The sequence below is a fragment of the Haliotis cracherodii genome, unplaced genomic scaffold (assembly GCF_022045235.1).
Source record: "Haliotis cracherodii isolate W230 unplaced genomic scaffold, xgHalCrac1.p SCAF_2, whole genome shotgun sequence".
In the NCBI taxonomy this organism is placed as follows: Eukaryota; Metazoa; Mollusca; class Gastropoda; order Lepetellida; family Haliotidae; genus Haliotis; species Haliotis cracherodii.
Window position 1 is genome coordinate 62579806 of NW_027266275.1, and position 15342 is coordinate 62595147.

Genomic DNA, 15342 nt, shown 5'->3' on the forward strand with positions numbered 1-15342 from the left:
ATGTTGCAAATGATCACTTTCTCTGACTTCATTACGGATTCCTCAACCTGTATCGAGGAGAATTGTTTACAGTTAAGTAAAATTCTAATTAAGATTTCTTAAAGCTGTCACGGTGGCAAATTCAAACTTCGATATCATGGTACACAGTTCTATTGTAAAGTCAGATTGGGAGTTCGAGATGGCGCTATGTATTTTTATCTCGAATTAAGCTGTTAAATTTATATGTTTTGTTTGTTTGTTTTTTTGTTTAACGCCACACTCAGCAATATGCCAGCTATATGAGGGAGGTCATGCAAATAATCAAGTCTGGACCTGACAATCCAGTGATTGACATCACGAGCATCAATCCACACAACTGGGATAAGATGACATGCATCCAATCAACCAAGTCAGCGAGCCTGACAACCAACTCGATCCCGTTAGTCGCCTCTAACGACAACCATAGTCACCTTTTAATACAAGTATTGGTTGCTGACGATCTGTTCTAACCCTGATCTTCACAGGTCCAAATCTATATGTATTTTTAAGGTGAGGCGGTCGTGATCGGAGAATAGGTTCGAGAGTTCGGTATACACATTCGAGGTCAATATCTCTCATGTTGTGGATGATAGGGATTTTGTCATGTTTTGAAGAAATGTCATCACTGTCATGCTTTTGATGGTACACAAAACGTAAGCTTTACCTCGAACATGCTAGTTCCGGTCACAAAATATATGCTTTATCTTTTACTGATTTTTGTATTAATAACATTACAACGTTTCTCAAGGTTACAGACTCCAAGGATTCATTAAAGTGCATTTTAAGCACCTAAAATTGACAACTAACACCCTGATCGCAAAACTCCTAACGATTTTTACTAAAAATAGATACGAAAACTTTTGCTGAACCCGAGATTTGAATGACTGACAAATCCGTTCTTTCTTGTGTTCTCATACATAAAACAGCAGTGTAAACATGATCTAACATGGCTTAATGTGGAATGTGTCTAGGATTGTAAACTGTCCATATTATTCCAAATTGTATGCATACACATGTGTCATGTCTTTATTTGGTTTTGTGTCTCTACCCGCAAACATATGTGGCAAGATACACCTTCCGGGATAGTGGACAATGTGGACACTGACGAAAATTTCTACAACATGTCCAAACATTCCCAAATAGACAGAATCATATGCTTTCTGAAAGTCAATCCAGCACATCGTTGTTGTCGTTGTCGTTTTTGTCGTCTACGTCATCATTATCCTTCAAGGACAGTGGACGGTATGGAGACTGGAATATTTCGAATATTTGGAAATGTGTGCAATTTAATAAATATAAACACTATTTTAAGCGTCAGGAAACGGGATTTTTCATTTTTGTCATGAATGGCGAGTATAACAACTTGGGAAGCTAGCTTGACATTTCGTTAGTACGGTCCTCATACTGTCTTTGCCTTGTTTCTCCTGAATCTCATTAGTTTCAAAAGAAACAGATAAATCGGTCATACAATGCTTTCATTGGATTTATCAAAAAGGACCATATCAGGTTTGTTCGCTTGGATACGTCTGACTCTGTATGTGGGCGTATTCCAAAGAATTTTATATGTAATTATCCTTTCCCACGACGCCCTCTGCATATTCTGGGTCGTACCATTGATGGTCTCGGAGTCAAAACCACACATTACGGTAACAAGAGGATCGAACCATGCCAAAGATACTGTGTTTGTGTCAAGCTGGACATCAACTTTGACAGAAAACCACACACTGACGTTTTCGAGTGGCAAGTGACTGGTTCTTGGTCGATTTGATATGGCACTTCGCTTGATTGACACTCATTTCTGTACCGTCCAGCACCATCAACAAAATAAACATTAACATTGATATTCAGTACTGCATCAATGGGTCGTTTAGGAAAATCCATTGAATGACTTGTTTTCAGTCTTGACATTCTTCACAAGAGGATTTTCAGATAAATAAATATGTGCGATAGTGCACGATTAAATTCAATCATGAAAGGCCTCCTTGTTAATCACACCATAGACGTTAAAATATGGTGATGATCCTCATCATAAACAACTATCATCATCATTATCATTATAATGTTTATGTTCCCGTCACAGTACATCGTATTTAAAGAAAACAAGGTATAGATATAAACACATCTGATGATACATCCGTGAGTTTAAAGTTGATTTTGACAGCCCGGGCCAAGTCGGACCCAACACAAGCAAAACACTTTTGATAGAGACTATGTTGAGAATGTAGAGGGAAAATGGCCTCACTTTAAAAACCATGTTTTCTTTAAATACAGCGACTTGAGACACTATAAAGTGGTATATAGGTAGGTATAATGCTAGTCTATAGATGTAAACACATTTGATGAAACATTTGTGTGTTTAAAATTGATTTTGACAGCCCGGGCCAAGTGGGACCCAACACTTCTGACAGAGTTTTTCTTAAGAAAATACAGTAAAAGCGTTTGATTTTAACGGACCAGTTTTCTTTAAATACGATGTACTGTGACATTATAAAGTGGTATATATGTAGATATAATACTAATCTATAGATGTTAACACATTTGCTGATGCATCTGTCTGTTTAAAGTTGATTGTGACATCCCGGGCCATGTCGGACCCAACACAAGACAAACACTTCTGATAGAGACTATGTTGAGAATGTAGAGGGAAAATGGCTTCACTTTGAGCACCTTGTTTTCTTTAAATACGATGTACTGTGACATTATAAAGTGGTATTTCGGTAGATATAATACTTATCTATAGATGTGAATCCATTTGATGATACATCTGTGAGGTTTAAGTTGATTTTGACAGCCCGGGCCAAGTCGGACCGAACACTTCTGACTTGGATTTTCTTAAGAAAATACAGTAAAAATGCTTCACTTTGAGCCCCTTGTTTTCTTTAAATACGATGTACCGTGACATTATCAAGTGGTATATAGGTAGATTTAACACTAATCTATAGATGTTAACACATTTGAAGATACATCTGTGTGTTTAAAGTTGATTTTGACGGCCCGGGCCAAGTCGGACCCAACACAAGCAAAACACTTCTGATAGAGACTATGTTGAGAATGTAGAGGGAAAAGGGCTTCACTTTGAGCACCTTGTTTTCTTTAAGTACAGCGATCTGAGACACTATAAAGTGGTATTTAGGTAGATATAATACTAATCGAAAGATGTGGATCCATTTGATGATACATCTGTGAGGTTTAAGTTGATTTTGACAGCCCGGGCCAAGTCGGACCGAACACTTCTGACTTGGATTTTCTTAAGAAAATACAGTAAAAATGCTTCACTTTGAGCCCCTTGTTTTCTTTAAATACGATGTACCGTGACATTATCAAGTGGTATATAGGTAGATTTAACACTAATCTATAGATGTTAACACATTTGAAGAAACATGTGTATGTTTAAAGTTGATTTTGACGGCCCGGGCCAAGTCGGACCCAACACAAGCAAAACACTTCTGATAGAGACTATGTTGAGAATGTAGAGGGAAAAGGGCTTCACTTTGAGCACATTGTTTTCTTTAAGTACAGGGATCTGAGACACTATAAAGTGGTATTTAGGTAGATATAATACTAATCGAAAGATGTGGATCCATTTGATGATACATCTGTGAGGTTTAAGTTGATTTTGACAGCCCGGGCCAAGTCGGACCGAACACTTCTGACTTGGATTTTCTTAAGAAAATACAGTAAAAATGCTTCACTTTGAGCCCCTTGTTTTCTTTAAATACGATGTACCGTGACATTATCAAGTGGTATATAGGTAGATTTAACACTAATCTATAGATGTTAACACATTTGAAGATACATCTGTGTGTTTAAAGTTGATTTTGACGGCCCGGGCCAAGTCGGACCCAACACAAGCAAAACACTTCTGATAGAGACTATGTTGAGGGAAAAGGGCTTCACTTTGAGCCCCTTGTTTTCTTTAAGTACAGCGATCTGAGACACTATAAAGTGGTATTTAGGTAGATATAATATATCTGTGAGGTTTAAGTTGATTTTGACAGCCCGGGCCAAGTCGGACCGAACACTTGTGTGACTGTTGAGAGTATAGGGAGAAGAGGTCTACTTTAACCAACGTGTCTGCTTTAAATACGACGATCAGTGACATTATAAAGTAGTATTTACTTATATATAGTACGTTCCTATAAATATAAACGCTATGCCGACAGATGGAAATTTGTATCACGATAGCTAGAATTATTTGATACGTTTCAAATCTTATTTCGTTTAACGATTGCTCTTTTACATGTTACCAAGATCAGCGACGCTTACACACAGCTCCACTTTCTGGTTTTCAAGCGATTTTCTCCGAATTACTTATTTATGGTGCACTTTTTTGTTTGGTGATTGTTCATTAATGTCATGTGTGTATGTTTCATCAATTATATGTAGGTATGATCGCCGATAATGAAGTAATTAGCCAGTAACACTTTGGCCCGTCTTGGCCCGGCCTGGCCCGACTTTTAGGCAATCCCTGTAAGGGGTAACCCGATAGGTTTGCGCTAGTCCATGGTTCGAGAGCGTATGTGTTGTAAACTGTTGGTCTGCCTGTAACGTGTCACACTCACTCAGATCATCAACGCCGCGCTCGGAATCTTTCAACTCGGCAAAAACGGCCAGCATTTTGCAGGTCTGAAAGTAAACAACGTAACCTCTACAGTACGGCACGGTGGAACAAGAACTCTGGTACCGAGACCGACCACAGTCGGGAAAACATAATTAGAATTACGTTCTGTTTGTTTGTTTACTTGTTGTTTAACGCCGCACTAAGCAATATTCCAGCAATATGACGGCGGTCTGTAAATAGTCGAGTCTGGACGAGACAATTTCAGTGATTGACATCATGATCATCGATCTTCGCAATTGGGATACGTTGACATACATCAACCAAGTCAGCGAGCCTGACCACTCAATCCCGTTAGTCGCCCCTTACGACAAGCATAGTCTCTTTTTACGGAAAGCATGGGTTGCTGAAGACCTATTCTTCCCCGGGTCTTCACGGGTCGATTTACGTTCTACCCGCAACATTCCAAAAAAGCTCAAACACGAGGATTCCAGAAAGGTTTTGGACCTGCACAGTCCGGAATAACGAGGGTTTGTTATGATTTCTTTAACTGAAGTTTACAGACAACATTGTGATGCTTATTATGCCCCAAAGTCAGATTGACCAATCAGAGGACAGTATTACTGACCTAATATGAGTCCGTATACCGTCAGTAACAACCAATCTTGGATTTTCCAATACCCGGTTCTCATAATACACATGTACACAGTATGGCCTCGTTATTGTCACCCGCTTTGGGTTTTTTTATCATCAAATTTCGTTTTTTTCCGGACAAGGTAATGTTAAATTTTAGAAACTTTGACAAAAATTACCCAGATATTTAAATGATAACTTTTCATGCAATGTTCTTGGGGGACGTTTCTTTTGCGGTTCAGCATATAATGAATATTCCATATAGGTTGGATCTGGAGACGTTCTATATTCGTCTGTTCCGGAGGTACTCTCGCCTTGATTGGTTATTCCAGGTAAAATTGGTTGTCTATCCAATATAGCATACAAATATACATCACAGGTTTCTCAAGGACCGATTAGGGAGCCCGGGTGGCCTAGTCGTCTAAGGCGCCGCGATTCGCTATGCAGAGTTGCGTCCCTTGGGGACGCCAGAAATGATTGTGGGTTCGAATCCCAGTTCGCCATGATTATGTTTCTAGGTTTGTTAGTACCATACCCGTGCTCGTGGGTTTCACCGAAGTGGTAAACGTCTGACACCTTCATCACTTCGGGCTTTCCTCCAACATTAAGCTGACACGCCGCGATATTACTTGAATACTGTTAAAAGCGGCGTTAAACCCAACTCACTCACTCACTCACGGCCCGATTAAACATTGCAACCAGGCAGATATAAGTCATTTGAGGGGACTGACCTTATATTCTCATTTTAAATTATATATAGTGACATATTCTTTTTGACATAATTATCTCTCATGCTGAAATGATGATTGAGGATCTTCACATGACCAACTCAATACCTGCAACAGGCTACTGGCCGTCTTCACATGGCGCTTGAGTCCGGGTCTGCTGGTGAAGAAGCCCGTCCAGTAGGTGTTGGGGATGATACCGTAGGGGAAGAAGTCGGTCGATATCGTCTCAAACGTTGCCGCTTCTCTGTTGACGCTGTTGATGTAGCAGGTCGGGGTGGAATAGAGGACGTTCACCTTGCCGCCGTTATTTTGCTAATGATAAATGTGAAGCACTAGCATCTGTTAATTAAATGTGACAAAGTGCACAGTCTGTCATCATACACGAACACAGCTGGTTAGAAGTTATATATATTTCTGTTTTGATAGAATTTCTTCGATATAACTTACACATGATAAACATTTGTGGGATTCTTTTGTCAAAAGATATAAAACTTTGAATAATATATATGTTTTGTTTTGTTTGTTGTTTAACGCCGCTCTCAGCAATATTCCAGTTTTTGAGCCTGACCACCCGACCCCGTTAGTCGCTTCTTCCGACAAGCATGGGTTGCATAGATAGATGCTCATGGTGTCAATCACTGGATTGTCTGGTCCAGATTCGATGATTTACACGCTGTCGTCATATTGCTGTGAAAGTGCTGCGTGCGGCGTTAAACAAACAAACAAACATGGCTACACACAGACGGCTACACACAGATGACTACGATGCACAGAAAATGTTCAGACGAAAGGAGTTACCTGTGCATTTATATGTTTGATCAGGTTGTCAATGACGTCGTAATGAACGGATGCGCTGCTGAAGTCAAAGTCTCCGCCGAAGGGGATTAGCACATGATTTGTCTTGAAACCTTTGGCCTGGGGACAATGATCGCAAGTATATCACACCATCTCTGAAATTTGGTTGAAACTTTACGATCCCCATTCAGAGAGTTAAACACATACAAATAGACATTAGGAATTCGTTTACCAGGTCTATGTTAATCGGGTAATTTCAGCGGTAACGGTATTGTGTCAACGGGGCTTTGTTTACACTGAATATAGAAAGCTCGAAGGCATAATTATTAACTGCTGTAAGACACAACATTTAACATTCAAAGACGTCCCCATATGATATAATTTAACACCTTAACAAATTGAAACCGCTTTTGTCTGGCCTCCTTAGACTAGCCGCTTTAGTTTGGCCCCGTTACACTAGCCGCTTTAGTCTGGCCTCGTTAGTCTGATCCCTTTAGTCTGGCCTCGTTAATCTGCTCCCTTTAGTCTGGCCTCGTTAGTCTGGTCCCTTTAATCTGGCCTCGTGAGTCTGATCCCTTTAGTATGGCCTCGTTAGTCTGCTCCCTTTAGTATGGCCTCGTTAGTCTGATCCCTTTAGTCTGGCCTCGTTAGTCTGCTCCCTTTAGTATGACCTCGTTAGTCTGCTCCCTTTAGTCTGGCCTCGTTAGTCTGCTCCCTTTAGTCTGGCCTCGTTAGTCTGCTCCCTTTAGTCTGGCCTCGTTAGTCTGCTCCCTTTAGTCTGGCCTCGTTAGTCTGCTCCCTTTAGTCTGGCCTCGTTAGTCTGATCCCTTTAGTCTGGCCTCGTTAGTCTGCTCCCTTTAGTATGGCCTCGTTAGTCTGCTCCCTTTAGTCTGGCCTCGTTAGTCTGCTCCCTTTAGTATGGCCTCGTTAGTCTGCTCCCTTTAGTATGGCCTCGTTAGTCTGATCCCTTTAGTCTGGCCTCGTTAGTCTGATCCCTTTAGTATGACCTCGTTAGTCTGCTCCCTTTAGTATGGCCTCGTTAGTCTGGTCCCTTTAGTCTGGTCCCTTTAGTCTGGCCTCGTTAGTCTGATCCCTTTAGTCTGGCCTCGTTAGTCTGATCCCTTTAGTATGGCCTCGTTAGTCTGCTCCTTTTAGTCTGGCCTCGTTAGTCTGCTCCCTTTAGTCTGGCCTCGTTAGTCTGATCCCTTTAGTCTGGCCTCGTTAGTCTGCTCCCTTTAGTATGGCCTCGTTAGTCTGATCCCTTTAGTTTTGCTGCTTTAGTCTAGCCCCGTTAGTCTGGCCCCTTCAATCTGACTCATTTAGTCTGGTCCCTTTTGTATTGCTATCGATAGTCCGGATCAAGTGTGCCTTCGATCACTCTTTGGAACAACCATACAATGGGAAATTAGTATGACCCCATGTACCATGTACTCGTGATTCGGACTTGGACTAGTCTTACCCGCTCTGTTGCCATAGCAATGAATCTCTCCATGGTCGTGTTCCGACTTCTGGCCTGTAAAACACCACAATGTACTGCATCATTATACACCATCACATCTGAGTTGCAACACTGGGAGGACAGCTACACATTCATAAGGTGTGGGGAAATAGGGTTAAAAGTCGCGTACAAGATTATTGCACTTATATAGCCACGTGCATGCACGTGTGTATGTGGCTGCTTGTACTAATCCGGACTAATGCCGATTTTATAGTGCTAGCTCACTGAGATTCCCTGCCGCAGGTTAACATGAATACCCCATTCAAACACAGTATACTGACTCCGAGCCGATCAGTCCTTGTTTTAGCCCTTGAAAGCCGAGCGCTAGGCAGGGTAACAACAAGTACCATCTTTTGACGTCTTCTGGCATTTCGTAGGGGTTTGACAGAGGGACGGGGAGCAAATCACACGAAAACATGATCTAGCCCAACTCTGCACAGCCAGCTGAGGCGAATTTAGAAATCGTGGTTGTAATAGTTGTAGTAGTTTTAGAAGTGACTGTAATTGTATTAGTAGAAGTGGTAGTAGTATTTGTAGTAGCAACAGTAGTAGCAGCAGTGGTAGTTGCAGCAACAATCAAAAGCATTATCAATCTACAAGTAGCATAGTATTGACAATATCATTAGAAGTTACATCAGCAGCACGGGTATTTTATCATCGCCCTGCCATTTAAAGTACAGGTTCGTTTGGAACGACGGCATCGATCTTGATCATTCGTATAGCAATTGTCAACGGAAACAACAAACTTGTCTTCTTTAATCAAGAAGCTCCTGTACGTACATCCATTACACCGTGGTAGGTGCCGGGGGTGAAGTAGCCGTCGTACAGGACGCTGGTGAAGAGGTCAGTCTTGTCACCTGGACATAGAGATACAGACCAGCGTTACACCTGGAAAACACATCAGGATACAGGCTGGGGACGCATCTAGGATTGCAAGAAAGGGGCTTCCACATTGAGGGGGAGGGGAGGGGGAGGTGTGTGTGTGAGGGAGAGAGTCCACCCAAAACATCACAAACACGATATGTAAATCCGTGTTAAATTTACTTGAACAACCAAATCAACATGTTATTATGTCAGGTAACTTTCTTTTCTTTCCTTTTTTTTTCTTTTTTAGGGGGAGGTATTTTCTTAACATTTAAAAAAGGTGGGTGGCTAGAACACTGCCTCACGCAAGACACGATGCCTGCTGGTGCTAGAGTTATATTGTAGGATTTCACACATAGAACATAATATTGAACGGTGTCTGTTTCAAAATAGGTAGTCAATGTCACTCAAACGAAGGAGCAGTGGGGTAGCCTAGTGGTTAAAGCGTTCGCTCGTCACGCCAAATACTCGGGCTCGAATTCCTACATGGGTACAATGAGTGAGGCCCATTTCAGGTGTCCCCTGCTTGGAATTTCTGGAATATTGCTACAAGCGGCGTAAAACCACACTCACTCACATGAGAACACGTTTGCCACTATGTGTGACCTGGTTGATGTGTGACATTGTTGCCCGTCGATGTAGATCATTGCTCACGTTTCTAAGCGCATGTTGTTCAAGTCCTGACATTTACAGGCCTTAAATAAACATGGAGCTGCAATATTGCTCACTGTGCCTTTAAACAACAATCACTGAGTACCTTTAGAGTGAAACGCGGTATATACCAGACACACCTAGGTTATCTGGACTTGTCTTCCATATCGTCTCCATGTTCCGCGTCCTTGTCCTTCGTTCATGGTCAAAGACGTCAATCCGCCCCACCAGTAGCCCGTCAAAGCCAAACTGTGAATAAATAAAGGGACAAAATCGTTTCCATATCCAATAGCAGAGTCGATTGTACGATTCTGACTATATCATGAGCATGTGTTTATGAATCATTATCAAATAGTAATGATACCAGTTGTTAGCGAAAAAGTGAGCATATCCTGCCCCACCGGTGGCACCTGTCACAAACACATGCAAAGGCAAGTAAAAGGAACGTGATCATGGCAAAGTCTACAGTCTTTCTCTGAGAAACGTTTTTGATGCTGAGCGTTTGTTCAGTATTTGATTCATTTGTTTGTTGTTTGTTTGTTGTTTAACGCCGCTGTCAGCAATATTCCAGCTATATGATGGCGGTCTGCAAAAAAATCGAATCTCGACCAGACAATCCAGTGATTGATATCATGAGCATCATTCTAAGCAATTGGGATATGATGACAAGCATCAACCAAGACAGATAGCCTGACCACTCGATCCTGTTAGTCTCCTCTTATGACACGCATAGTCGCCCCTTACGGCAAGCATGGGTTGCTGAAGACCTATTCTAACCCGGATCTTCACGGGTCGTTCAGTATTTGAACACTGCTTATGATCATGATGCTGATATAAGATGTCTAGAGGAGGCTACATATAAACCACTACTACTGTTGTGTAATAGTATTTGTTGTGAACGCAGGTGTAAACACTGGTCATTAGTTGACTGTACAATCATATTTCTAAATATATTATATTATTTATTTATGGGGCCCATGGCCCATGGCCGTGAAGATCCGGGGTAGAATAGGTCTTCAGCAAACCATGCTTGTCGTAAAAAGGCGACAATGCTTGTCGACTAACGGGATCGTGTGGTCAGACTCGCTGACTTGGTTGATGTATGTCAACATATCCCAATTGCGAAGATCGATGCTCATGATGTCAATCACTGGATTGTCTGGTCCAGACTCGATTACAGACAGTCGTCATATTGCTGGAATATTTCTGAGTGCAGCGTAAAACAATAAACCAACAAACATGGCCCATAGATGATTGAAAGATAAAAAACCCATTAAAGTTATATGTCCAGCGTGTTACAACTTTAGCGATCTCTTTTTAAAACTAATTTACATACATATAAATTTATCAACCGTTGAACATGAACATCGCATGAGTTAGATATATTTGCAAACGAAATTCTACCTTCATTATATTTCTGTAATGAGGAAAAACACTATTTCTCTAGAGCGTATATATAATCCCAATACCACCACCACAGCTCTAAATGAAGCAAGTCTAGATTTTCCACAGATTTAGGTTCTGAATGTCCCATGCCATTCGGGCTCCTTTTGTATTGAGTGTAGTTTGTTTCTATCAAGACTATATATTTTCAGAGACCAACCGTTAGTCAGCAAATTGTATAAATACCACTTCGCAATTCTATACTTATGGATTATGATATTTTAGAAGTGGATTATGACGATAACATGAAAACAGACAAAGACCGACTCTTGTAAGTGATTTTGTTTGTTTGTTTGTTATTTAACGCCGCACTCAGCAATATTTCAGCTATATGACGGCGGTCTGTAAATAATCGCGTCTGGACGAGAAAATCCAGTGAATGACATTATGAGCATCGATCCACGCCATTTGGATACGATGACATGCATCAACCAAGTCAGCGAGCCTGACCACCCGATCCCGTTAGACGCCTCTTACGACAAGCATAGTCGCCATTTACGGCAAGCATTGGTTGGTAAAGACCTATTCTACCCCGGATCTTCACGGGTCAGGACCTCTGGTAGTGGCACGAACGTCTTTGCATTAATGAGAATCTCACAGCTCTGGGTATCTACATGTATATCACCTTACATTGAAATACTAGCTTCTGATTCGTTAAGGGCAATTATTTCCATTTCCATTCTACCCGTGATCTTCACGGGTCTCTTGTAAATGAGACAGATAGGATAAAAAGTTGGGTTGTTTCTTTGGGCGATGATCTGATTTTTTGTTCTTCATCTATTCTGTGGGGGCACGGGTGGCCCAGTCATCTAAGGCGCCGCGATTCGCAGTGCAGAGTCGCGTCCCTTGAACACGCCAGAAACCTATGATTGTGGGTTCGAATCCCGGTTCGCCCCGATTATGTTTCTAGGTTTGTCAGCACCATACCCGTGCTCGTGGGTTTCACCGAAGTGGTAAACGTCTGAAACCTGCATCACTTCGGGCTTTCCTCCCTCATTAAGCTGACGCGCCGTGATATAACTGGAAAACTGTTAAAAGCGGCGTTAAACCCAAATCACTCACTCACTCATCTGTGGCCTACCTGGGCGAATATTGATGAGTGTTCCCTGGAGTGGCCGAACTGGTCCACGTGCCAAGCACTCCGGGGCATGGCGCACTCGCCGAACTGGCGCTCGATCCACTGGAAGCCGTAGGTGTGTTGGTCGATGACGTCATCGTAGTATGTCGTCGCTGAGTCGCTCATGCACCATCCTCCGATAATCAACTCAAGTCGACCTTGGAATCACAAAACATAAATGTAACAGTGTAAACAAATGAAATACATGTAAATTTGCAATATAGCCCAAAGAAGTTCTGATCCCAAACACCTGATACGTCACTCACGACAACTTCTATGTGGATTCAAATCATTGAGTCATGGCGGGAAAAACAAGTCATTGACAATTATCAGCAACGCTCCACGCCTGTGGGCGCGATGACTTGCAATCAACGAGCCTGACCACCCGCCCCATTTGGTTGCTACATACGACCAGCATAGATATCTGGGGACCTATTTTCAAATTACATTTTCCGAACCGACCCATTTAGTCGCCTGTTATAAAAATAACACCCCCCAAAAAAACCCAAAACAACAACAACAACAAACAAAAAAACCCCCAAAAAACCCAAAAAAACCAAACAAGCCGGAGTACCGGGAACTACACATGTATGTGTTCGTATTGTCAAAACTATGGTGAGTCATCATGACCAGTGGTGCTTACGTTCCCGGATGAGTTTCCTGACATCCTCCTGCATCTGCTTGTCCTGCTCTTGGTACCACAGTGAGAGGAAGGCCATCTCCACAAAGATGAAGCGTCGTCCGGGGTCCTTCAGCAGCTGGGGGATGACAGAGTTGAGGATGCAGCGAGTACACTCTCCGCCATGATATCGAGTCTCGCCTGGAAGATACGTCCAAATAGAATTATATCGGACATATATATCAACTTTGTTTGTTTGTTTGTTTGTTTGTTTAACGCCACTCAGCAATGTTCCACAAAGCATTGATTATAAAATAACAATTTAGTGTGTTATGTGCCTCTTTAAAAGTTGTCTAATGGATTTGAATTCGTGATGAACACGATAACATATTCTTGTGACTTGTGACTTCTGAGTGAGCGAGTGAGTTAGGTTTAACGCCGCATTTAACAGTATTCCAGTTTTATCACGGCGTGTGAGCTTTATGTGGGAAGAAAGCCCGAAGTGATGCAGGTCTCGGACGTTTACCACTTCGGTGAAACCCACGAGCACGGGTATGGTTCTGACAAACATAGAAACATATTCGGGGCGAACCGGGATTCTAACCCACAATCATAGGTTTCTGGCGTCCCCAAGGGACGCAACTCTACACAGCGAATCGCCGTGCCTTAGACGACTGGGCCACCCGTGCCCCCCTGTGACTTCTGAACGTATGCAATAAGTGAGTGAGTGAGTAAGGATTTACGCCGCTTTTAGCAATATTCCAACAATATCACGGCGAGGGACACCGGAAATGGGCTTCACACATTGTACCCATGTCGGGCATGTTTGGCGTGACTAGCGAACGCTTTAACTACTAGGCTACCCGACCGCCCCGTATGCAAGAAACGACCATTAAAGTGGCACATCTGAAAATTTTCGTCCAACAAAAGAGATGCGACGTCAGCTGTCAGCAGCTGTAGAAGTGATATCAGCCGACGTATTGGTGTGCACATACCAAAGTCTCCAGACTTCCCGTTGAAGTACTGCATGTACGTCTTCTTCCAGCCGACGTCGTCGTGGGAGTGGGCGACGATGTGGATGTTGAGCATGCCGTCTTTTGTAGGATTACATTTCTGCGCAGAGACGATGCACGTATAACAAAAGGTATGATAATTTAATACCAATTCAAGGTAGTGTATAGTAGTTCTATAGTCGAACCCTTAAGGTACCCCAAGTCAATTATAAATTAAATAAATACTCATTGCTAATTAAACCAATATGTCACTGATTGTAACATATGTTCTTAGTTCGCAGATGTCTTGGTTAGAATACGTCTTTAGCAACCCATGCTTGGCGTAAAAAAGCGACTGTGTTTGTCGTAAGAGACGACTAACGGGATCGCGGGGTTAGACTCGCTGACTTGGTTGATGCATGTCATCGTATTCCAATTGGGTGCATCGATGCTCATGATATTAATCACTGGATTGTCTGGTCCAGACTCGATTTTTTACAGACCGCCGTCATATAGCTTGAATATTGCTGAGTGCGGCGTTAAATAATATACAAACAAACAATGAAAGTTTTCATGTGATGGGATACACGTATGGCAGTGTTGGCTTACGATTTAGTGTCAAGTTTGTGAGCAATGGCTTAATGATAAAACAGAAACAACAATCCAAACAAACAAACTAGCACACGTTATATGTTTGGTATATGGATGTAAACTTGAGGACACTCACCCCACTGTCACACGTGCCGGACAGCTGTGGCCCGTGACCGCCACCCTCGCCAGGGTTGCGTTCACCCCCTTGTGATTCGTAACCTTCAGATGCAGGCTTCTCTTCCTGTTTCAGCCCTTCCACTCCTTTTTTAACAGTATGTATCCTCAGTTTATGCTGCCCATCGTGTGTAAGTCTGTCCGTAAGTCCGTCCCTGTAGCTAGGGGCAGGCATGTCCACGACCTCCTTTTCCCCTACCCCGGGAACCTGCTTTGGTCGCCCCCTCGCGTTCTCCTCCCCAGACATACTGGAGACATCCAATTGGAACCTCAGACCGGCTGCCCTTAACGCCTGTCGCTGTAGATGTTGTATATGGGCGATGCTGTCGTCGTTGACAAAGTAGATGTAGGTTATGAGAAGCGATACGGGAACCAGTATGAGTATTGCATGTTGACATTTCCGCCTACGGAAGCACACCATCCTCAGGACCCCCATCACTGTGTTAAAATAATAATAATAATTATAATAATAATGACGACGACGACGACGACGATGATGATGATGATGATGATGATGATAATAAAAGCTGTAATCTCTTATTTCTTGAGAGTATATATACTACCGACCTCAGGTTGTTAATAAATGAGCTATATAGTTTTATATCGCATCTTTCCACATAGCCATTGGCTGTGAGGTGAAAAGGTTTTCTTTATATCTATT

The 15342-nt window shown here is 42.3% G+C and overlaps 1 protein-coding gene across 3 annotated transcripts in view; it reads right to left on the reverse strand.

Annotated features, from left to right (window-relative positions):
* The window catches only part of LOC139468334 (lysosomal alpha-mannosidase-like), a 48119-nt gene that overhangs the window by 20041 nt on the left and 12736 nt on the right, over positions 1 to 15342 (reverse strand). For all 3 annotated transcript variants that reach the window (XM_071250237.1, XM_071250236.1, XM_071250235.1), the window contains exons 2-11: positions 14644 to 15119; positions 13920 to 14037; positions 12949 to 13125; positions 12270 to 12463; positions 9886 to 9994; positions 9011 to 9087; positions 8192 to 8245; positions 6736 to 6852; positions 6046 to 6249; positions 4581 to 4644 (exon numbers count right to left, since the gene is read on the reverse strand). In XM_071250237.1, coding sequence (XP_071106338.1) covers positions 4581 to 4644; positions 6046 to 6249; positions 6736 to 6852; positions 8192 to 8245; positions 9011 to 9087; positions 9886 to 9994; positions 12270 to 12463; positions 12949 to 13125; positions 13920 to 14037; positions 14644 to 15117 — 1588 coding nt within the window. In that variant the 5' untranslated portion in view covers positions 15118 to 15119. The remainder of the gene's footprint in view (positions 1 to 4580; positions 4645 to 6045; positions 6250 to 6735; positions 6853 to 8191; positions 8246 to 9010; positions 9088 to 9885; positions 9995 to 12269; positions 12464 to 12948; positions 13126 to 13919; positions 14038 to 14643; positions 15120 to 15342) is intronic.